Raw genomic sequence first — 24,999 nt, forward strand, 5'->3', positions numbered from 1 at the left:
AGGGGATGGGATGGGATGGGAAGGGAAGGGAGAGGGAGGGTGGAGACAAGGATGACTAACAATTACAACACGATAGGGGTTGGGTCTCATTACTGCGCCCATTAACATGCACCGAGTAATTTTCCCCACTCGGGCTGTGTGTGTGTGTGTGTGTGTGTGTGTGTGTGTGTGTGTGTGTGTGTGTGTGTGTGTGTGTGTGTGTGTGTGTGTGTGTGTGTGTGTGTGTGTGTGTGTGCACTAGACAAAGACACACACACACAGAAAGGGAGAGAAGAGAGAGAGAGAGAGAGAGACGCTTCTGTGCGTGTACGCCCAATAGAGTGTGGCCATTAGGTTCTGCAACACACCTCCTTGGCTCCGTGCGCAATCTGCTTGGAGAACCCGGCGGCACTTCATTTCTCTCTTCTACGTCTGAGCTGCGCGCGCCCCGCTATTCCCAGCCGATCTCAATCCATGCAAAGAGATTAGAAGGCGAGCAAAAAGAGTCTGGTCAGCGGATCAGCCTGGCGGAGCACTCAATAGGTGCTAAGCGGAACCGATCGCTTATTTAACCTCACAGTGATGAAACACTGCATCAATCTCACCTCATTTTTCCGCGATCTTTCTAACGGCACGCGCTGCACATTATCACAGGACGGACGGCCGTTTGAACGGGCTCGTCGCGTGTTCCATTCTTTTACGCAAAGCTATGAAAATGAGGAGACATGAGTGATCAGGAGATCGGCGAGGTTTTCTATGAAAATTACGCTGTTAATAACACATCGTTCCCCAGCAAAGCGTGTCCGCTGCGCTCTGAGCCAAACAGCAGCAAAGTTGCTTTCAGTTTGCCAGTCAGTCGCCACCTCTTCTCTCCCTGCTCGACATAGAAAAATGTTCCACATACAAAGTCCTCCTCCGACCCTAGCCTTTACGCTTTAGCCTACAGACCGCGCGTTATGAAGGAGACAAAGAGAACTTAAACGTGAATTATACTAATTTAATCTAAAGAGAAGGGGGTAAAACATCTTACCCAAATCTATAACCGCGATGGCATGATCTTTGGTAGCTGTACAGAGTCCAGGTGAGGCGATAGTAGAGCTTTGCCACTTTCTGTTTCAACTCCAAGGCGTTTTGTTTTCACACCAAACAGGGCAATCCTAGTAAGTCTTCCGTCCGGGTACCCGCGCACAAACACGCTAAAGAATGAGTGAGGAGATATGCTGCCACTCCGCAGAGCCAACCCTCCGAAACCGGGCTAGAAGACAGGGATCGCGTAATAAGGACGTGCTCCAACTTGCCATGATCTCGCTGAGTCCCATCTCAGAACCAGACTGAGGAGAAAGTCATCAGAAGTGCGTAATTCCCCCAAAGCGACACCGGGTTGATGACACTCCGCACAAGTTCATCTCGTTATGTGAGTCTGTCACACAGAGGCGTTATAGTCGCCGGGGAGATGCTGATGAGAGTGATGGTATAGTGATATAGGAGTGATAGTTGCTCTCCCGTCGCTCCTCCCGAGCAGGGATCGATTGGACCTGAGAAATGCGATGCGAGCCCGTCTTCCCCATTCAGAACACGTGCAACAGCGCCCGCCCAGTTCACCAGCTCCCTAGTACACCCCTTCTTCCTCACTGATGTCATGTAGTTTACAAGTAGCCTGGACCGTACGTATAGGTCCAAGGAGAGATGAGACACACGTCAGTGGGTTGTTTTTTTGGTTTGGTTTGGTTTGTGGGGGTTTTGGATTGCCATTAGTTAATCTTAAGGTGTTCCATCTCACTTTTGATTTCCAGAATTTTTAAACGCTGAGGTTATATTAAGTCCTGAAATTTCTTCAGGACATAAGCTATATGGCACAAGTTGCAAATCATATTTGAATGAGAAATCAGTGATGTCGACCTAAAAGGATTTTAGATCATTTTTCCCACTTTGGCTTGTTTGTTTAAGCCGATCAGTAGTTTCGGTGTCTGTTAAGGTACGAAGTACACGTACAATGCACATCAATGATTTCTATGGATTTGCCTAGTAGGGATCACAAGCTGAACATTCACACTTCAGTTATCGCCACTTCATTATTCGTGTACCCTTGTGTGTGTGTGTGTGTGTGTGTGTGTGTGTGTGTGTGTGTGTGTGTGTGTGTGTGTGTGTGTGTGTGTGTGTGTGTGTGTGTGTGTGTGTGAGTAGGATTGTCTGCTTTTGTTCCCGAGTGACTGACAGGTGCGCGACTGTGCAAAAATCGCTGACCTGTGCTCGTCAAATAATAGCCCACCTCGCCCCAACACTTCGCTCATGTTACAAACAGTGTGTGGATGTCAATACTTAGGTTCCTTGCTCGGATATGCACGCGGATGATGTAAAACTACCCACTATCACCACCTCCCTTTCACCCACCAAGATGTTAAACAGAATTTAATCACCGCAGCCTCTCCGTTACGCACCAGGAGACAGCCTATCAATTATTCCATCCCCAGAATATTCTTGTGTGTTGATGGCGATTGATTGCTTTGCGCTGCATTTGCAGTCGTTAAGACTTTGGGGATGTGGATGCCTGCTAACGACCCAAAAGTAAGGGCTATCAGACAGACTCAGATGTCTTCCTTGTCTTCTTGTTGCCAGCATTGTTGCGCGACAAGATGGACTCAGTGTCCGCTGAGGTTGTTTTTTTAATTGTATTTTTTGAGGTTATGGCTTTTTTTTTTTCTCTTATTGCTTCTTTAAAATTTATACAAAAATGAAACACGCGCCGTGAACCACATCATGAAGCATAGGTAATCTCAGGCACCTTCATCTGACACTGCCCTAAGCACCTTGGGACCATTTTTGCCCCCTGTGTATAGAGTGAGAAAGTCCAGTGTGTTGCTTTGAACCGATTAATCTTTGCTTGAATCTATTACAAATCGATCTGTCTGGCTTTGAACTGAGAACAGATTAGACATTGATGTAGGTTTGCAAGGAGTGAGGTACATGCAGCACTTTTACTCGCAAGATCCAGATAAAAAACATTAAACCGAACCAAGTTTCCTAGTTTCAGCACCACGGAGAGCGCCAGACGCACTGCATACAAATTCAGCGAGTTGGACAGCTCCAGACTGTTCCGGTGTTCCGTCACCGGGCTTTTCTGTGGATTTACTTTGCTGTCAAGCGGCTAATCCACTTTGGAGATAAAAGTGGCTTAACGGTGTAAATGGTAAGTAAAGGAGGGGGCGGGAAAAAAGTTGATACTATATCCTGTTTGTAGCGGCAAGTGATTGTATCTACAGTCCTGAACCCGTGTGTCCCAGTGGGGATCTGAGGCCTTTTATCTTAAAGTGAGGCAGCTAATGGATGCAACAGCCCACAGCACTTATCTCATCTATCGTTCGTCAGAGGGTCAGATAGTATAAAAGGAAGCTGCATCATGTGGACCTGGCCACTTTTCTGGAAAGCGCCGAATGGTGTGAAATTAAATTTCCTTGCGTTTTACCTCACATTGCATTTAGAGATTTCAAAGTCACCAGATTTATTTTTCCTAAAAAAAAAACAACAACAACAAAACAAACCGTTTTGGCGTTTAAGCTAACATGAAATGCTAAAGGTCGCAGAAATGACCTTCTGTGTTGTGGAAAAAGTAAGAGTATATGCTTGAAGGCCTCCTGGCATGTCATGTAAAGAGAGAGACCAGGGTTATAGGATATCGTTTGGAATTATTCCACCCCCCACCCCCACCCCAATAACAGGGGAGAAAAACATTATGGAAATGTCTGTTCATAACTTGAGGAATATTTCTTACTACTTGATCGATATTTCTGCATTAATCCTGCTGAAATGCACTGTTTTTTCTGGTGTGGGCACGCCTGGAAAAGTGGCCATGGTAAGATGAGCGGGCTGCAATTGATTTGTCTGAGTTCGGCGTGAGAAATGTTTGTCTTTTGAGATATATTAGACTATGCTAATGATCGTGCTGCAAATTACAGCAAGAAATGGCTTTATGAAAGAATGAAGGACTGACGGCTCAGACGTGATCCAATCGCTTTGTTTGGAATTCCATCCAGTAATTAAACCTCAGTCTTTATTTGAAATCGCTCTCATCATCTTGACGCTATTATTAATCCTCACCGAAGAAAAAAAAATCCACATTTTCATGACGGGGAATAGCCGTAATGTGCATCCTTAGAAGTCTGAACTGAGGCCTAAGGTAGAAAGGCAAGACCTGACAGGCAAGAGAAGGAACCCTGAACAAAAGCTGTCGTGTGCGCACACATAGGGAAAGTTTTACGTACTTGTAACTTTCTGCAGTTTATCTCATGCTGGAAATTATTTGGGTGACCGAGTGCGCCTTCTCTTCCAGGCAGACGATCCATTTTGAATGCGCTTTGGTCAGTTTTGCGCTAAAAACCATGACTTACTCATCGATTCGCAGCGGTCATGAAGGTTAATGAAAACAGACATCCTGGTTCCTCTGCTTTTGATCCCCCTCTGCATCAAGATTCTTCATTTCTTTACGAGGTCACTGGCAGTAACCCGAGCAGGGCCATAAATAGTGTCCATCCCAGACAGGCCCGGTGTCTGTCAATACTCTGAAAGTTCAGACACAACATCCGAAAAGAACACGCAGGAGAACGACTGCTGACAGCAAACTTGGGATATTGAAGCAAACGCTTTTGAACAAATATTGTCTTTGTGACCCACTGGGTACGTTTGTGAATAAATTATTCTCGGTGTCTACACCGTTGAACCAAGTCTGTCAGGAACGATCACACAGCGCAGGCTGGTGATTTGGCCTCATGTGTGGTGTTGTACTGCCCCCATGTGGCCACGATCCGTCACGCGGGTACTTCGGGTAGTTTTTGAGGTCATCCAGATTTATTACGGTGACAGTAAAAACTGAACAAGTGCCCTTTTGCGAGGAGCCCTTTCCCTCCTTAGACCTGAACTCAGTAAAATAATGAAACCCACAGCAAAGAGCTGTCTGGCATCAGCAAGAACTGGCAAGGCAGAGGCTTCAGTTTTTCCCTCCAAGGTCAGACTTCAAAAGATGATTGATTAAATTAAGATGAATTAAATCTCTGATGCCTAATATGGCCTACATAGACACAAAGATATGCTTCAGCATGTTTTTTTAAAATTATTTATTTTAAAATTTAACACAGCTCCTGAATATGAAATTGCCCGCAAGTCTAGGAAAGCCCCAACCAAGTGTCTGACTCAGTCCAACACAGTCTCATGGATAAATAAAACATCAGGCTCAGAGGCCAAGAAATATGAACATTTTCTTGTGATCGCTCAAAATACTCCTGTGGATAGCACCAGACTGCATGCAAAGTGTCATTCCAATTCAGACAAATTTATCGTAAAATACAAAACTAACAGCATTCAGAAGTCTCTGGAAAAGGTAACAGATAATAGCAGCACTCTCATTATTTGACCATAACGACACTTTCCTTTGGTAAAATGCAAAGGAATTTATAATGAAAAAGGCATTGGCATCAAAAGGTATTCAATCAAACCAGCACAACATATTTTTAAATAATAAATGTGACAAATATTAAAGAAAACCAGGTCAAATTTAAATAAAGATCCAGCAGCAAAGAGTAGAGCTGCAAAGCCAGTTAAATATTTTTGCTTTTCATCCTAAAACAGTCTTTATCAGTATGTTTGGAGTGTTAAGGTTTACATACACATACATCCTAACATACAACATACAACATACACATACGTGTATGCACCGTTACTGTTCTAAATACTATTCCTGCATTTAAACACACAAACATTAATACTGATACAACAGAAAATACATCATGGCAGTAGGGAACACACATGCTGTATCTTACCATTTAGACTTCTATGTGTTTGGGATGAGATTGTAACTTAAAATCACGATTTCAAAATGTCAGACTACAACTGGATGTGTCAAATTGGATGTGAGAATCCAGCATGTGAATACTGTTCACCGTATTAGACTGGTTTATGCAGGATGTGCGCAGAAATTCTAGCGTGACTGTCAACAACTCTAGAGGCTCCCGTCAACGTGACACTGATCAAATGGGACAAGATGTCGCATGTGAAGGAATGTCGTAACAGCTGCTCATTTGCTAACTCTGGCGACGTGGAATGAAGCAGACGCAGGGAGGTAATGAAGAAGCATAGGACACATCTTATTGCTTTCCAGATGGTTCCACTACACACGCCTAGTCCTTTAACTGATTTGACACTAATAGAGCTAGTGAAAGCCATTCAAACTCGAGCTGTCCGCCATACTGTTTTCATTCATCCAGACCTGTCAATGCAGCAGATAGTAGGTGACAAAAAACCCGCTGCACCACTGTGATTCACTGGTAAATGTGGCAACCTTTCAAGATACCTTAACGATTACTCTGCCAATGTGAAGTTTTTTTTCCCATCACAGAAAAAAGCAGGTTAAAGTTTAGAGTTCTTCAGCAGCCAGATGTCTGCGCCCCCTCGGTCCACTCACAGACGCTCTAGAGTTCATCACGAAGGGCACGGCGCTGCCATTTAGGATGGTGCGTGACATAATCGGCTGCCTCCAGCACAAGGCGCATGAACTCCTCCACATCAAAGGAGTAGTTGGTAAACTTCGGATGGTCCCCAAGGGTGGGATGGTGACCCTGAGAGAAGCATTAGAGAGGATGTGTGAAACACAGAAGCACAGGAGAAAGACAACATAAGAGCATAGGCGTGTGTGTTTACACGCTAACCTCACTGTTACACGAAGAGGACAAAGATGTTATATAAGTACGAAATGAAGTCTTTACATTTGTTCTGTTGCACCAATAACTGCACATAATTCAGTGTGCACATGTGAGGTTAAGTGTGTGTACACTTATGTTACACAGGTGAGATGAATTACCAAAGCTGCTGCTGGGGTACTGGGAAGCTAATGGCGTATACAGGAGTTTCCCCTACCTTGTCCTGTGGGAGCACTTTGTCCATTTTCTGCCAAGTCACGTATCGAATGCCCCGCAGCCGAGCCAAATCTCGATAGCAGCTCTCATCCTGACAGTTATATCTAGGAGGGACGGATGCAGACACTTTATCTCTTGCTCGCCTCGATCTGCCTCTCTTTCCCTCGTTCTAGCTCAATTTCTCTCTCTCTGTCTCTCTTTCTCTATGCACACAGTGCTTCTTCCTTTGTGTCACCCTCCAAAATCTACACCCAACTCTCTCTATGCTTCTACACACACACACACACACACACACACACACACACACACACACACACACACACACACACACACACACACACACACACACACACACACACACACACACATTTCAAGTAGCTCCTTTGCTGAGGATTGCCAGGTGTGGCTGAGGGGTACTTTGGACAGAGCAGGCTGCAAAACAAACTGCTCTCCCCGTGCCTGTGCTCCACCTGGCTTTTACTCACACATACACACAACTATACACACATGCATGTGTACAGCTGACACACAGATGGACAATGTCACTCACAGCTCAAAGATGACAGACCAGTCAGGGAGGAAGAGGAGGTGGGTGAGACCAGCCCCGTGCATCCCTATAAAGATGTCAGAGTTGTGGGTGATCCTCAGCTGCTCCAGGAAGGGAACATCCCTGAAAGACAGACAATGAGTTACACATCAGTCATTGTGACTGATTCCTTTATTCTTACACACAGCTGTATAACAATGTGTGGTGACCAATGCTGAGCAGCACTGAAAGCTTCCTAGACTCGTGTAGCCAGCGCTCTATAACTCACTTGTATTTGTAGTCTACCACATTGACCTCCAGTGAAGGCACAGTCTTGAGGGCATTTACCAGCTGTAACAACAACAAAAGAACAGGTTCTGTGATCAATGAGACAGCAAACAAATACAGACAGTGACAATATAAATCACAAGCCTTGTTTTTTACTCATACTTTTTATAACAAATAAGATTTTAAATAGGCACTTAACAGAGGTGGGCAGTAAATCGATAGCTGAAGGAGGAGGTGTGAGGGAGTTGTATAAAGTAAAGACAGAAATGTAAAAGAGACAGAAGACAAAGAGAAAGAAAAAGGAGGACAAGCGGTAAGAAAACAGGAGAGTTCTGTGCCGCCTGTCCTGCAGAGTGAAGAACAGGTACACGGAAGAAAGAGACAAAGAGAAGGGCCAGTGGTGCTGGACTCACCTCCATTTGGTTTAGTATCCTTCTGTATTCTGTGCTGCGTGCAAGCAGGGTGACACGAACACGCCCCTCCTGGAAACAGCAACGCACCCAATAAACAATCAGCCAAGGACAAACAAGAGATAGACAGCTGGGAAAACATGGTGCTCATACAAATTAACGCACTTACAGCGCAGTGGATAATCTCAATAGCCTAAAATCACGTTTAGAGTCCAATTTTTAATGTGACAATGAGATTTTTTTTCCTGAAATAATCTTATTAGTCCAGACAGCCAGCTTAGGGATATTTCTTTTCACGGTCTACTACTGCCATCTTGTGATCAGAAAGAGTATTTAGACTTTTGGAGGGGTCACAATCTGTAACATACTGTTAAACAGTAAGGGCCCTTCATTAGCTTATCATCAAAATAAATGCAGGAAGTTCAAACCAGTGAAATAATCTAAATACAAAAAAACCAAACTATTATACCTCAGTGGTAATTATATATGCAATCAGTACAGACACAATTTCTCTTTTTCGAATTCAAATATATTTCAAAGAGTATTGGGGAAAAGCCAATTGAGCGAAACAAAAAGACAGCAAATTAAGATGAGGTGAGATAGAAGGAGTGGGATGGCAGTAGCAAATGGATAGGACACAATAAAGGAGAGCAGCGTGAGTTTCTGCCTGATGTCATTAATCTAAGGATGAAAGAAAGAGCTGGGAAGAGGGTCAGGGCTGGGAAGACCTCTCATTCAGTTGCCAGCCTGCTATCGCCCGTAGCCCCGTGTCTCACTGAAAAGCCTCTTAGCATATTTCCAGTGAAGAATATGAATACCCAATGAGCTGCTTCACAGGAAGGAAGAAGTTATCGGGCCTCGCTGGTCATAAAGATACAGTCAATCATTACAAGCATGGCACCATAAAGCACTTATGAGGAGGTCTGGAGAGTTATAGATGAAGAATATGAATAAGGAAGTGAGTGCATGGCACTGTCAGTATACAGTTATGCGTGTACTCTTTCAGAAAGTACTATATCAGGTTGGGGTGAGGTGGGTGTTGGGGTAGGTGTAGTGTCATTGATGCACTTAGTATCCAATAACCAATCAACTATTGTAGAAGTCAACATCGTGGTTATGTTACACTTACTGCTGATGGCAAATGATGGCAGACTCAGTGCAAAAGAGGAGGTGCCATCAAGGCAAACATTTTTAAAGGCATCGATCGTGGACTTTTGCAGAGTCTGGGCCAGATGTTTCTGAATGTTACTTACAGAATATGGAAGAGGAAATTATGTTTCTTTTCCTTATTCCTAAAGACTTCCTATTGAAGTTTATAGTGCACATCCATAATGTCGGTGTAATACTCAACTGCCAAGCATTAGAGCGTCCACGTGTGTAATTTGCTTCTACAAATTATGGGTGCAGCCGAATAGTCAGTTTTGCTTAGGAAGGTTCCCTGGAAGTATTTGTGTCCAGATACAAAGAAAATTTAGTTACCTTGTTTCTTAATTACCTCATTTAGCATAAGCTTCAGTGGACTATCCTTAATGAAAGGAGAGACGATAATACCGTCCTACTACTTAGAGCAGTGATCAACAAAACACAAGAGATAGAACAGACCATGTAAATGTTAATTAAAACTGTTTTCCACCTCATGCATTAACTTGATAAATTGTTTTCAATGCTGCAGCGAAATCTTCTTCCTGTTCAGGTGTTGCCTTGAGTGAAGATTATAGGTTGTATTACACTGTATTAAAATAAACCACCTTTACGATTTGCCATAGTTCCGTTTCCATTATTGCAAGCATTTTGAATTATCAGTAAATTAATTTTTACTTCAGGTCAGCTGGGATAGGACCCAGATGCTTACCCACCCACCCTGAGTTGGATAATTGATTAATGGAGGGAATTGCATTTCAGTCATCGAAAGCCTTTACAGAAAGGAGGAACTGAATCACTAGGAAAGGAAAGAAAGAATAATGTATTTTCTTTTATAGGCTATATGTTCATTTTCTATAATATAATGTCATATTTTAAGAATATGACATTATATTATGTACTATATGACCCGCATGAAAAAAACATGGTGAGAACACGTTGAGATAAAGTAAAACATGCACTTTGTAGTCCATCTTTTTGAAACTCTAGTTTCAAAATGGCACAGATCTCCCATCACGCTCTTAGGGAGTTGGTAAGTGCAGTTGGGATTCTTTAAGCAACATGCTTCTATTTTCCTAAGACCTTGTAAAATCTTCTTCAAACCTTTCCTTGATTTCATTACATTTTCCACCAAAGTGAGGAAAAAGCAGTTAGAAAAAGAGAGCGATATGAGAGAGACCCTCTTGTCTTACAGGGCTATAATCATACAATATGAAAAGCCTTGAGCTAACCGCTGTAGAAAAGAAGCGGAATTAGGAAAAGGAAATTTTTTAGGGTATTCAACTGCAACCTGGGAAAAAACTTGACATTCCCTATCAGAAATTGAATCCAGACTATGGCAGCAAGAGCACCAAATCTTAACCACTAGACCATTAACGAGACTCTGGCTGCAGAAGATTCAAGACACTTCTACCGGTGGGCTATTTGCTTCCACATATTCATGTTAACTGTAAAAAAAAACAAGAAAAAAAATAAAATCTACAGGTTCTTAAAGTGCATTGGCCATTTGTAGGCTCTATGACGAACTTTCCAGACCCTTGTCCACAGGTTGTAGCTGTAAGCAAGTAAGTAAATAAAATAAGTAAAGTTTATTTATTAAGTGCTTTTCACAAACAAACAGTCACAAAATACTGTACACAAAAAGAGTAAAAGAAATAAGAACATTAAGTGCCATGAAAGCTAAGACAAAGTAAGACACAATAAAATAAGCAATGTCACTGGGGGAAAATGTTAAAATGTATGTGCAAAATGTTTTGTTCCTATTTGTGCTTTTGTTAGTCTTTAAGCTTAGCAATTCTAACAGAAGACAAAAGTCCCATCCACCTCTCTAGAGAAGTCAAAGACAAAGACTAAATAAACAGACACCAGCCTGAACCTGTGGCAATAAATCCCTCAAAAGGAGACCATCCTTCACTCATAATGTTTTACCTGCTCTTACTGTTAAACTCGTAGCCTGAAGAGGCATTACCCATTGCATCAGACCTGCTGTTTCTGAAAATGGCTTTACAGAAAAATAAACATTTTAATATAGACATTATAAGATGAGATAAACGTGCATTAGCAAAGAAAAAAATTTAAAATACATCCAACTTATGCTTAGTCTTTATTTACTGAATGTATTAGTCAATGTCCCACTGATTACAGTTTAGCCTTTTCCATGAATCAAACCCATGATATCAATGAGCAAATCAAATTTTACCTGAGACCACCAAAGCAGCTCAGTAAGTACTTTTATCTTACATAGTCCCACAATTTTATTGTGAATACATAGGGTAAGAGGCACTACTGCTCTCCCTAAAGTCTGCTCAAGAAACAATATCTTAATTGTTATGCAAACAGTGAGTCCACAGAAGTGGTCGCAAACGAGCTTTTAACTGAAAACTTTTTAACCAAAATAATTGTTCAAAGGCTTGATTCAGTAGCAGTATGATCTATGCACAAGAAAGAAACTTCTGAATGCTTTCACAGGTTCTCTATAGTGGTGAAGTGCAGCCATAATGTTATTTATGAGAAATTATTTGGTGTTATGTATATTATATGGTATAACTCGGACACAGGAAAAGTAATTGCTGTGTTTCCCTAGAGATTTTGTTCCTACCTTTGGCTTGTCTTGTGTGATGTTGAGTCGATGCAGGATGTGCTGGGAAAATGCCCGAAACATCCCTTCACTGTAGCAGTCTGAGATCTGTCATTAACACAGTACATAAAGAGTCAATTTCAATAACATTTATAATTTATATATTACATACATTTATATAACTATTTTTTAACTGTTTAATATCAAATATTGTACTAGAATATGTATGCAGTCATACATAAATACTACTCTGAAATTTGAAATGAAGTAAAAACTAATTGAATCTAGCAATACCATCACATTACTGCACTGGACGGTGATAAAAAGAAATAATAAAAGAAATATACACTGTATATTACACACATAGGGAAACTGACAGCTGTATAGATATTTGCTTATCTCCCTGGAGTGAGTATCATATGAGGCATTTCTCAGGTTTTAGAATATCACATACACACCGTTGTACTGCAGCTGTAAATGTGAGCACATGAATATAAACATGATGTGCAGCAGGGGCAATCAAAAGCAGCTTGAGGCTGACCTATCAATATTTCACACCTCAAGGCTGGAACCACAGGACGACACATATTTACGTGGGATCCTCTTTGTAGTAATCTCCTTGGAATTATCATTTAAATAACATAAGCACTTGCTGAGCCTTTGAATATATTACAAAAATATTTGACCTAAACTGCATGTTTACGACTACACCAGATATCTTGAATTTAGGAAAGACCTTTAAATATATGCAATGTGAGATAAAAATAGATAGAGACGCAAACAAAGCAGGTTTGAAGATGTAAGACACTGCAGTTTTCATATAGCAAATACATATATGAATCTCAGTAGTTACACTAATTTTCACACATACACACACACACATGCGGGGGGTAACTTACAAGAGGAGTGTTGTAAAAAAGACCATATCTCATTCTTGGGAGAAGGGAGAAGAAGGCATCTTTGAAGCAAACCTATACACAAATGGGAAGAGATCAAACTTTAACTATCTGATATGACGCAGAAATTATTGTCAAGTTGTAATAATGACATCTACATGCATGCATGTATTGGGAGTCTATAACAACACTTGTACTACCATATCAGAAAAGCCAAACAATCCCCTGATGGTTTCAACTCTTTCAAAAACCGCACATTGTTTGTGACACTGGAATGATATTAGATCCTGACCAGTAAAGGATTTTTAGGATTCAGAATCAGAATCAGAATCAGAAAGGGTTTTATTGCCAAATGTTGAGCAGGTTTACAACATTAGGAAATTGCTGCGGTGCTTCAGTGCAAACATACTGTCATAAATTGCGCTTAAATAGACATGAAAAAATAAAAGTAAGAATAAGAAGGATTGATAAGGATTGATACCCTTACCAATATTTGGGGATTTAAAAATAAGATATTACAATATCGAGGATGTTTTCTTTACCTTTCACACATGTTAAACATAAACAGGTTTTCCTAACATGTGTTATTCCTAGTTTTTTATTTACCTTACCCCTCATCAAACCACTGGCATTTCAAATATGTGTGTTGCCAACAAAGATCTTACAGAGTGCCCTCTTGTGGAAAACTATGCCATATAAACACTCAGAACATAGTTGAAGAGTATTTCCGCCATTTCTTCTTTACTTTTCACATTTTTCATTTTCAGCCATTATAAATGCAAATAGTAGTATCGTCCTAAACATGTGGAAGCTGACTTTAAAACAATGATCAACTCTAATTTTTTTCTACTCTCTAGGAAGCACTTTCTTGTGCCATTCTTAAGCAACTTGGCTTGATTTCATTAGTTTAATAAATTAATTCTTTATGAGAATTGTGAGATCAGACTTTGATCTCTGACTAATCGTTCAAAACATTCATGAGAGCATCCTTCACACTACCAAAAGAAAAAAAGAAGAAAAAAAACACCAAACAAAAAGAGCACACACATTCAGAGCAAGTCAGGAGTCAAACCCAAGAACATCTGAGCTCATTGTGCCACTGACCCCCTCTGAAACTGAGCAAATGTAAGGTGAGGTGACAATTTGTTATTTGAACAAATTTCAGGGCTGAATTTGTTCATAATTTTCTGATTCTGGTCTCTGCCCAGTCAATTAGTGTATCTCCATGTTAAGCAATTAGTAAGACTATGTAAATATAGTGTCAAGGCTCGGCTGTGTGGCAGGCAGGAGGAGGACCCAAACGCAAAACTCGCAGACACGGGGATGAACTCAAAATCACAGCTTTAATGCTGGGAAGGCAGAACATGGGAAATACAAAAACTAAACTGGGAAAAGTAAACTAACATACGTAGAGAGACACAGGGAGATCCACACAACATGAGGGACGACGTCACGCTGAACAGAGGGAGACGTAGACAGAACTACACAGAGGGTTAACGAGGGAAGTGGGAACACACGGGGAACACAGGTGACACTGATAATCATAACGAGACAGGGCGGGGTGAACTGAACATGACATGTACGGGCGTGAGAGTCACAAGGTAAACAGGAAGTGCACAGAGGTTCAGACAGGAGGAGAGAGAGCACGGGGAAAACACAGACATAACGGGCTGGGGAAACATGAAACAACCACAAAGGGAGACGAGGGCTCATAAATACATAGAGGGCACACAGGGGGAAGAGAGAGCACGGGGAGAACTTAGACATAATGGGCAGGGGAAGCATGGGATAAAACATAAGGAGAGACGAGGGCTCACAGATACACAGAGGGGCACACAGGGGGTAAAAGCCATGAAGGGAAAACACTTAGGGAACAACACAACAGGGCAACTCAGAAAACATGGCCTAAGCAAGGAACAAAATACAAACGTACAAGGAAACTAAGAACACTGTGCCAACATGGCCCAGGACCATGACATATAGTGCAGTTCAAACACCAAAGAAAAGGTAGAACATCTATATTTTGGCCTCAGCAACAGAGAATAATGTCAAAATTATTTTCCAGGACAGCTGTGTAGGTACAGGGCATCTTCTCCTGAACCTCTAAAAATACCTGGTTTGCCAGAGTTGTGATTATACCTACTCTTTTTGAGTCAAAAGTCTTCAGATGGATGATGTCATACTCTGAGAAGGCCCTCCACGTTTCACTGAACAGATCTCCATAACCATAAAAACTCTGGGAGAAACATATAAAATGGGCAACAAATGTTGATTCAATCTCTGTCACAGCAGAAATAAAAAAAACAAAGCAATAAAATCCAAATTAACTACATTATGCCTCAAGCACCACCAGAGGCAGTTCTTCTGAAGTTTTGCTTTTGTACAAAAAATCTATTACCACACTATTATGCGGCAGCTTGCAGCACTGTGCAATTTGTGATGAAAGGTCACTGCTTTCCCTCTTCCTGCCAGTTTTCTCTAACTCTGAAAGAGGCGTTTATAAATTCATGGGGAAATAGACAACGGGAAACTCCAGCCCTGTGTCTTCTTCTGACAGACAAGTGTGGCATAAACATTTTAGGCATTAAGTGCAGCAAAACAAAGATTTGGAAGGTTATTAATTTATTTATTAGTTATTGTATTTACTTCATTATCCATTATTATTTCTCTTAAATGGAAATAATTAATTAACAAACCCATTGTAGATTAAAACCACCACTGAAACAGCAGTGGCAAGCATCAGGTACCCACCGTGTCCCACATGACAATATTGATATCTGAGCTGAAGGAGTTATTGATGTGCTGGGAGATGTATAGGTTGATGAAGTCACAGAAATGGTGGTACATGTTCACCCCTGTTACACAAACAAATAAAATACATATATATATAAATAATAATTATTATTATATTATACTGTTACACTTTCAGACAGTTTTTTAATTCTCAGATCTCTATAATGTCATAGAAATGGGATATCACTAATATTGTCATCTCAGCTGTGGCCCTGTACAACACCAAAGCTTGTGTTTCGAAGGCACACTCAGAGAGTTGGCCTAAAGAGAGCAAAAATCATGATCAAAGTAAATAACCGGTCGGTTAGTATAAGACAAATAAAGATTATTCTGAGTTGTGACTCATGCAAAGCTGCTCTAGTAGAATTAAAGAATCAAATATGGATATGAGAATAGCTCACAGAGCTTTTACATTTTCACCTTCCTTTTAATCTTTTCATCTTGGCGATGGCCTATACCTGTTGCTTCTCTACGATGTCTTTGCTATGTAACAACTCCTATTCCATGTTTTCACTACCCTGAACCCCTCATACAATAGTGTTATTGTTGGTAAAGTTCCATCTCACCTTGACTTGGTTTCCTATTCAAGCTGGTAGACACAAACACAGTGTGCTTGACTGCTCAATGCAAAGTCACATTTAAGGCAGACTGCGAACTATCTATTTTGATTTCTTTAATTTTAATTTTAATTTTTCTCTGATTTTAGACAAAAAATATCACTAGTATTCATTTGTGTGGATAAAAGCAGAAAAAATGCTGTCAATACATTGCTGCAACATTTAAATGAGGTTTTAAATGCGTCAGTTTCAAGTATAGTAAGAGTAAAAGATTCAAGCTTTCTGTTAAGGTTTCAGGGCTTTAATTTGAGTCCAGTAAATCTTTATTACTCACCAGCATCGAGTTTCATGAAAACTGTAGGTTTTTCAACTATTAGGTCACAGTAACCATCCTCTATGGGATGAAAATCCAGATTTGTGTATGTCTGCAGCTCAGCATACCTACAAAAACACCAAACAACTATTGTAAATAAAACAGAAAAATTATAAAATTATAAAAATTATATATGTAACTGGAAAGGCAGGACATGATGAAAAAAACATATGAACACACCAATAAAAACAAACACACAAATTAAGACATCAAAACAAATTATTCTTTTAGAAGATTTAGTGATGCAGAATAATCTATATCAGAAAACAAAAACATAATTTTCTGAGCTGTTGTCACAAGTGTTTACTGTTAACTGCAACGACAAAATCATGTTATGCAATAAGCTTAGCTCACTTGAAGAAGCTTCACATAACACTTCATGGGCATTTATGAAGATTAATAATCAAGTGAAATGAAAAATTCATTGAGAATTATAACTATAAAACTGTAAATTTTTGCTAGGTGGAAACATACATTAACTATCTATTTCTTTCAAGGATTATGTAACTGTAAATATGTAATAGCAGTTGACACATGTAGTTAGGACTTTTACAGACCTGGAACAATATTTGGTTATTATTTATATAATTATCCTACCATTGGCGCGATGAGTAAACAAACTAATCTTAAAGGGCAAGAAAACCAAAAGGTCAGGTGAGGTCAAAGTTTGTTCTCTGACCAAATTTGTACAATATTTAAGAGAGTATCCATTCCAACACGAAAAACAGCACGAGGTGCGAGCCAGCCAGGAGTCGAACCTAGAATCTTCTGATCCGTAGGAAAATGCATTATCCATTGCGTCACTGCTGCTGGTTAAACATCCATCCAGACATGTTGCCTCCCTTTGGCAAGGACTGCCTGCTGCTATGTGAGTATAAGCAGGTGGCATGTAAGATGGCAGACTACAGGAACCGCTTGAGATTTAGCCTCAGACCTAAACAGGCTGGGATTACTCCTAAAAGTCTGCAAATGACATCATCTGTTTAAGGCCTCCAAGCTACTAAAATCTTCCCAAAGCCACAGAATCAGATGCTAAACGAACTGGTGAGAAACATTGATTTACCTACCATGTTTTAAAACCAAAAGAGGAGCTGGGCCCAAAAAGACTTGCAACTCTTCTAGATGACAAAAAGCTTCAAAGGTGATTGAATTCACTGAGAAGTGAATTCAGTCATACTTTTCATGCTGTCTAACACTGCATAAATAGCCTAAGACCAGGGAGTAGAGGCAGGCTCATCTACTTACTGTGCACAAGACACATTGGCATGCGACAGAGCGGGTCCTCCAAGGCCAGTTAAAGAGACAAACACCAAGGATGTGGACAAGTGAGCAAAGATTTTGTCTGGAAGCTACAGCAAGTCTCTATTGTTTGCCTAAGTTGTATAAACAGGAGGTAATTTAAAGACCCATTGTCTGCACGATCAACTGTGCTACATACAATATCGAAAGGCTTTTGGCTTCGGTCCTCAAGCCGTCGGTAGGCAGCTGGAAACGCCATCCTCAGAACGCTATGGATTTCATGAAGAAGGTCAGCCGTATCGTTATGTAGGCAGAGGACACTACGGTCACTTACAATGGTAGAACTCTCTTCCGTTGTCTTACAGCTACCGAAGAAGTGGTGCTAGTTCACAAGAGCTTACAGGATGACCCCACCCTCACCAACAGGACCACCCTCAACACCAACAAAGTGTGAGTGTGTGGGTGCACCATGAATTCCCCAGTTTAACCCATTGTGGCTAACTCTTATAAGCAGGAAGTGGGAAACAAAGACTGCTAAGTCATCCTGTCCTCGAACACCACTGGTTCAAATATGTGGATGACGCCTGGGTGAAAGTCAAATTTCGGGATGTAAAACCAATCACAGATGACATTAAGGTGGTGCAAAAACACATCAGGTTCACCAGGAAGGATATGAAAAATGACACGCTAGCTTTCTTAGACTGGGAAATTGCCATCAGTAATAGGGGACATTTGAAAGTCATTGCGTAGTGTAAGCCAACGCATACAGTACTTACAGTACTTAAGGTTTGACTCTCATCATCCACAACCTAGCACGACCTAGATGTCATCAGGACGCTATAAGACAGAGGGAACACCATGAGATTGGCTGCTGTGAGTAAATGTGATCATTCTAGCTGGATATTTGTTAAACCTTGGAAGGTACCCAAAGAACGCTACGGGGGAACTGAGCGAGACGAAGGACAAGCTCTGGCTGAAGGAAAACCTTTGGTGATCCCTTATGGTTTTAGGAGTATCAGAGGAGCTCAGATGCACTGTCTGAAAACGCTGTGCCTCGGTGGTTTTCACCCTCCGAAACTGACAGCATTGTTCCCAATATGCACAAAAGCAAGCAGACACTTCGAGCCAGCCAGGAGTCGAACCTAGAATCTTCCGATCCGTAGTCAGATGCGTTATCCATTGCGCCACTGGCCCCCCGCCAAGAAAATCAAAAGGTCAGGTGAGGTCAAAGTTTGTTCTCTGACCAAATTTGTACAATATTTAAGAGCGTATCCATTCCAACACGAAAAAAAAGCACGCACTGCGAACCAGCCAGGAGTCGAACCTAGAATCTTCTGATCCGTAGTCAGACGCGTTATCCATTGCGCCACTGGCCCACCTACAACGATCCCTGAAAGGGCAGGTGAGGTCAGGTCACACTTCGATCGCCTGCAGAATTCAAAGATAATCCTTCAAAATATTCCAGAAAGCAAAATCTCTTGATGCAGGCTCAAAACATCCAGGTAAGAAAAATCCCACAATGTTGATTCTGTTTATACTGTTTCTAGTTTCCAGGTGAGCACAATCAACTTTGTCGGATTTCCTTACGCGGTTGGTTGAACATCCATCCAGACATTTTGCCTCCCTTTGGCAAGGACTGCCTGAAGCTGCTACGTGAGTATAAGCAGGTGGCATGTAAGATGGCAGACTACAGGAACCGCTTGAGATTTAGCCTCAGACCTAAACAGGCTGGGATTACTCCTAAAAGTCTGCAAATGACATCATCTGTTTAAGGCCTCCAAGCTACTAAAATCTTCCCAAAGCCACAGAATCAGATGCTAAACGAACTGGTGAGAAACATTGATTTACCTACCATGTTTTAAAACCAAAAGAGGAGCTGGGCCCAAAAAGACTTGCAACTCTTCTAGATGACAAAAAGCTTCAAAGGTGATTGAATTCACTGAGAAGTGAATTCAGTCATACTTTTCATGCTGTCTAACACTGCATAAATAGCCTAAGACCAGGGAGTAGAGGCAGGCTCATCTACTTACTGTGCACAAGACACATTGGCATGCGACAGAGCGGGTCCTCCAAGGCCAGTTAAAGAGACAAACACCAAGGATGTGGACAAGTGAGCAAAGATTTTGTCTGGAAGCTACAGCAAGTCTCTGTTGTTTGCCTAAGTTGTATAAACAGGAGGTAATTTAAAGACCCATTGTCTGCACGATCAACTGTGCTACATACAATATCGAAAGGCTTTTGGCTTCGGTCCTCAAGCCGTCGGTAGGCAGCTGGAAACGCCATCCTCAGAACGCTATGGATTTCATGAAGAAGGTCAGCCATATCGTTATGTAGGCAGAGGACACTACGGTCACTTACAATGGTAGAACTCTCTTCCGTTGTCTTACAGCTACCGAAGAAGTGGTGCTAGTTCACAAGAGCTTACAGGATGACCCCACCCTCACCAACAGGACCACCCTCAACACCAACAAAGTGTGAGTGTGTGGGTGCACCATGAATTCCCCAGTTTAACCCATTGTGGCTAACTCTTATAAGCAGGAAGTGGGAAACAAAGACTGCTAAGTCATCCTGTCCTCGAACACCACTGGTTCAAATATGTGGATGACGCCTGGGTGAAAGTCAAATTTCGGGATGTAAAACCAATCACAGATGACATTAAGGTGGTGCAAAAACACATCAGGTTCACCAGGAAGGATATGAAAAATGACACGCTAGCTTTCTTAGACTGGGAAATTGCCATCAGTAATAGGGGACATTTGAAAGTCATTGCATAGTGTAAGCCAACGCATACAGTACTTAAGGTTTGACTCTCATCATCCACAACCTAGCACGACCTAGATGTCATCAGGACGCTATAAGACAGAGGGAACACCATGAGATTGGCTGCTGTGAGTAAATGTGATCATTCTAGCTGGATATTTGTTAAACCTTGGAAGGTACCCAAAGAACGCTACGGGGGAACTGAGCGAGACGAAGGACAAGCTCTGGCTGAAGGAAAACCTTTGGTGATCCCTTATGGTTTTAGGAATATCAGAGGAGCTCAGATGCACTGTCTGAAAACGCTGTGCCTCGGTGGTTTTCACCCTCCGAAACTGACAGCATTGCTCCCAATATGCACAAAAGCAAGCAGACACTTCGAGCCAGCCAGGAGTCGAACATAGAATCTTCTGATCCGTAGTCAGATGCGTTATCCACTGCGCCACTGGCCCCCCGCCAAGAAAATCAAGAGGTCAGGTGAGGTCAAAGTTTGTTCTCTGACCAAATTTGTACAATATTTAAGAGCGTATCCATTCCAACACGAAAAAAAAGCACGCGTTGCGAGCCAGCCAGGAGTCGAACCTAGAATCTTCTGATCCGTAGTCAGATGCGTTATCCATTGCGCCACTGGCCCACCTACAATGATCCCTGAAAGGGCAGGTGAGGTCAGGTCACACTTCGATCGCCTGCAGAATTCAAAGATAATCCTTCAAAATATTCCAGAAAGCAAAATCTCTTGATGCAGGCTCAAAACATCCAGGTAAGAAAAATCCCACAATGTTGATTCTGTTTATACTGTTTCTAGTTTCCAGGTGAGCACAATCAACTTTGTCGGATTTCCTTACGCAGTTGGTTGAACATCCATCCAGACATTTTGCCTCCCTTTGGCAAGGACTGCCTGAAGCTGCTACATGAGTATAAGCAGGTGGCATGTAAGATGGCAGACTACAGGAACCGCTTGAGATTTAGCCTCAGACCTAAACAGGCTGGGATTACTCCTAAAAGTCTGCAAATGACATCATCTGTTTAAGGCCTCCAAGCTACTAAAATCTTCCCAAAGCCACAGAATCAGATGCTAAACGAACTGGTGAGAAACATTGATTTACCTACCATGTTTTAAAACCAAAAGAGGAGCTGGGCCCAAAAAGACTTGCAACTCTTCTAGATGACAAAAAGCTTCAAAGGTGATTGAATTCACTGAGAAGTGAATTCAGTCATACTTTTCATGCTGTCTAACACTGCATAAATAGCCTAAGACCAGGGAGTAGAGGCGGGCTCATCTACTTACTGTGCACAAGACACATTGGCATGCGACAGAGCGGGTCCTCCAAGGCCAGTTAAAGAGACAAACACCAAGGATGTGGACAAGTGAGCAAAGATTTTGTCTGGAAGCTACAGCAAGTCTCTGTTGTTTGCCTAAGTTGTATAAACAGGAGGTAATTTAAAGACCCATTGTCTGCACGATCAACTGTGCTACATACAATATCGAAAGGCTTTTGGCTTCGGTCCTCAAGCCGTCGGTAGGCAGCTGGAAACGCCATCCTCAGAACGCTATGGATTTCATGAAGAAGGTCAGCCATATCGTTATGTAGGCAGAGGACACTACGGTCACTTACAATGGTAGAACTCTCTTCCGTTGTCTTACAGCTACCGGAGAAGTGGTGCTAGTTCACAAGAGCTTACAGGATGACCCCACCCTCACCAACAGGACCACCCTCAACACCAACAAAGTGTGAGTGTGTGGGTGCACCATGAATTCCCCAGTTTAACCCATTGTGGCTAACTCTTATAAGCAGGAAGTGGGAAACAAAGACTGCTAAGTCATCCTGTCCTCGAACACCACTGGTTCAAATATGTGGATGACGCCTGGGTGAAAGTCAAATTTCGGGATGTAAAACCAATCACAGATGACATTAAGGTGGTGCAAAAACACATCAGGTTCACCAGGAAGGATATGAAAAATGACACGCTAGCTTTCTTAGACTGGGAAATTGCCATCAGTAATAGGGGACATTTGAAAGTCATTGCGTAGTGTAAGCCAACGCATACAGTACTTACAGTACTTAAGGTTTGACTCTCATCATCCACAACCTAGCACGACCTAGATGTCATCAGGACGCTATAAGACAGAGGGAACACCATGAGATTGGCTGCTGTGAGTAAATGTGATCATTCTAGCTGGATATTTGTTAAACCTAGGAAGGTACCCAAAGAACGCTACGGGGGAACTGAGCGAGACGAAGGACAAGCTCTGGCTGAAGGAAAACCTTTGGTGATCCCTTATGGTTTTAGGAGTATCAGAGGAGCTCAGATGAACTGTCTGAAAACGCTGTGCCTCGGTGGTTTTCACCCTCCGAAACTGACAGCATTGCTCCCAATATGCACAAAAGCAAGCAGACACTTCGAGCCAGCCAGGAGTCGAACCTAGAATCTTCTGATCCGTAGTCAGATGCGTTATCCATTGCGCCACTGGCCCCCCGCCAAGAAAATCAAGAGGTCAGGTGAGGTCAAAGTTTGTTCTCTGACCAAATTTGTACAATATTTAAGAGCGTATCCATTCCAACACGAAAAAAAAGCACGCACTGCGAACCAGCCAGGAGTCGAACCTAGAATCTTCTGATCCGTAGTCAGACGCGTTATCCATTGCGCCACTGGCCCACCTACAACGATCCCTGAAAGGGCAGGTGAGGTCAGGTCACACTTCGATCGCCTGCAGAATTCAAAGATAATCCTTCAAAATATTCCAGAAAGCAAAATCTCTTGATGCAGGCTCAAAACATCCAGGTAAGAAAAATCCCACAATGTTGATTCTGTTTATACTGTTTCTAGTTTCCAGGTGAGCACAATCAACTTTGTCGGATTTCCTTACGCGGTTGGTTGAACATCCATCCAGACATTTTGCCTCCCTTTGGCAAGGACTGCCTGAAGCTGCTACGTGAGTATAAGCAGGTGGCATGTAAGATGGCAGACTACAGGAACCGCTTGAGATTTAGCCTCAGACCTAAACAGGCTGGGATTACTCCTAAAAGTCTGCAAATGACATCATCTGTTTAAGGCCTCCAAGCTACTAAAATCTTCCCAAAGCCACAGAATCAGATGCTAAACGAACTGGTGAGAAACATTGATTTACCTACCATGTTTTAAAACCAAAAGAGGAGCTGGGCCCAAAAAGACTTGCAACTCTTCTAGATGACAAAAAGCTTCAAAGGTGATTGAATTCACTGAGAAGTGAATTCAGTCATACTTTTCATGCTGTCTAACACTGCATAAATAGCCTAAGACCAGGGAGTAGAGGCAGGCTCATCTACTTACTGTGCACAAGACACATTGGCATGCGACAGAGCGGGTCCTCCAAGGCCAGTTAAAGAGACAAACACCAAGGATGTGGACAAGTGAGCAAAGATTTTGTCTGGAAGCTACAGCAAGTCTCTGTTGTTTGCCTAAGTTGTATAAACAGGAGGTAATTTAAAGACCCATTGTCTGCACGATCAACTGTGCTACATACAATATCGAAAGGCTTTTGGCTTCGGTCCTCAAGCCGTCGGTAGGCAGCTGGAAACGCCATCCTCAGAACGCTATGGATTTCATGAAGAAGGTCAGCCATATCGTTATGTAGGCAGAGGACACTACGGTCACTTACAATGGTAGAACTCTCTTCCGTTGTCTTACAGCTACCGAAGAAGTGGTGCTAGTTCACAAGAGCTTACAGGATGACCCCACCCTCACCAACAGGACCACCCTCAACACCAACAAAGTGTGAGTGTGTGGGTGCACCATGAATTCCCCAGTTTAACCCATTGTGGCTAACTCTTATAAGCAGGAAGTGGGAAACAAAGACTGCTAAGTCATCCTGTCCTCGAACACCACTGGTTCAAATATGTGGATGACGCCTGGGTGAAAGTCAAATTTCGGGATGTAAAACCAATCACAGATGACATTAAGGTGGTGCAAAAACACATCAGGTTCACCAGGAAGGATATGAAAAATGACACGCTAGCTTTCTTAGACTGGGAAATTGCCATCAGTAATAGGGGACATTTGAAAGTCATTGCGTAGTGTAAGCCAACGCATACAGTACTTACAGTACTTAAGGTTTGACTCTCATCATCCACAACCTAGCACGACCTAGATGTCATCAGGACGCTATAAGACAGAGGGAACACCATGAGATTGGCTGCTGTGAGTAAATGTGATCATTCTAGCTGGATATTTGTTAAACCTAGGAAGGTACCCAAAGAACGCTACGGGGGAACTGAGCGAGACGAAGGACAAGCTCTGGCTGAAGGAAAACCTTTGGTGATCCCTTATGGTTTTAGGAATATCAGAGGAGCTCAGATGCACTGTCTGAAAACGCTGTGCCTCGGTGGTTTTCACCCTCCGAAACTGACAGCATTGCTCCCAATATGCACAAAAGCAAGCAGACACTTCGAGCCAGCCAGGAGTCGAACCTAGAATCTTCTGATCCGTAGTCAGATGCGTTATCCATTGCGCCACTGGCCCCCCGCCAAGAAAATCAAGAGGTCAGGTGAGGTCAAAGTTTGTTCTCTGACCAAATTTGTAC

General features: G+C 42.1%; 2 protein-coding genes and 7 non-coding genes across 10 annotated transcripts in view; all 9 read right to left on the reverse strand.

Annotated features, from left to right (window-relative positions):
- tafa4b (TAFA chemokine like family member 4b) overlaps positions 1-1,557 on the reverse strand; it is a 37,836-nt gene extending 36,279 nt beyond the window's left edge. For both annotated transcript variants that reach the window (XM_026168679.2, XM_080302052.1), the window contains exon 1: positions 1,010-1,557. The gene's annotated coding sequence lies outside the window, so the exon portion shown is untranslated. The remainder of the gene's footprint in view (positions 1-1,009) is intronic.
- A 3,952-nt stretch (positions 1,558-5,509) lies between these two features.
- The window catches only part of eogt (EGF domain-specific O-linked N-acetylglucosamine (GlcNAc) transferase), a 42,208-nt gene continuing 22,718 nt past the window's right edge, over positions 5,510-24,999 (reverse strand). The window contains exons 7-16 of the mRNA XM_026168681.2: positions 16,404-16,510; positions 15,471-15,574; positions 14,863-14,955; positions 12,723-12,794; positions 11,845-11,931; positions 8,109-8,177; positions 7,697-7,758; positions 7,432-7,551; positions 6,883-6,985; positions 5,510-6,584 (exon numbers count right to left, since the gene is read on the reverse strand). Of these exons, the coding sequence (XP_026024466.1) occupies positions 6,438-6,584; positions 6,883-6,985; positions 7,432-7,551; positions 7,697-7,758; positions 8,109-8,177; positions 11,845-11,931; positions 12,723-12,794; positions 14,863-14,955; positions 15,471-15,574; positions 16,404-16,510 (964 nt within the window). The 3' untranslated portion in view covers positions 5,510-6,437. The remainder of the gene's footprint in view (positions 6,585-6,882; positions 6,986-7,431; positions 7,552-7,696; positions 7,759-8,108; positions 8,178-11,844; positions 11,932-12,722; positions 12,795-14,862; positions 14,956-15,470; positions 15,575-16,403; positions 16,511-24,999) is intronic.
- On the reverse strand, positions 18,803-18,875 carry trnar-acg (transfer RNA arginine (anticodon ACG)). Its single transcript has one exon. It is a non-coding gene; the product is annotated as a tRNA-Arg (tRNA).
- On the reverse strand, positions 18,985-19,057 carry trnar-acg (transfer RNA arginine (anticodon ACG)). Its single transcript has one exon. It is a non-coding gene; the product is annotated as a tRNA-Arg (tRNA).
- On the reverse strand, positions 20,818-20,890 carry trnar-acg (transfer RNA arginine (anticodon ACG)). The gene has a single exon. It is a non-coding gene; the product is annotated as a tRNA-Arg (tRNA).
- trnar-acg (transfer RNA arginine (anticodon ACG)) lies at positions 21,000-21,072 on the reverse strand. Its single transcript has one exon. It is a non-coding gene; the product is annotated as a tRNA-Arg (tRNA).
- Positions 22,842-22,914, reverse strand: trnar-acg (transfer RNA arginine (anticodon ACG)). The gene has a single exon. It is a non-coding gene; the product is annotated as a tRNA-Arg (tRNA).
- On the reverse strand, positions 23,024-23,096 carry trnar-acg (transfer RNA arginine (anticodon ACG)). Its single transcript has one exon. It is a non-coding gene; the product is annotated as a tRNA-Arg (tRNA).
- trnar-acg (transfer RNA arginine (anticodon ACG)) lies at positions 24,866-24,938 on the reverse strand. Its single transcript has one exon. It is a non-coding gene; the product is annotated as a tRNA-Arg (tRNA).

This window comes from Astatotilapia calliptera, chromosome 5, assembly GCF_964374335.1.
Source record: "Astatotilapia calliptera chromosome 5, fAstCal68.1, whole genome shotgun sequence".
Lineage (NCBI taxonomy): Eukaryota > Metazoa > Chordata > Actinopteri > Cichliformes > Cichlidae > Astatotilapia > Astatotilapia calliptera.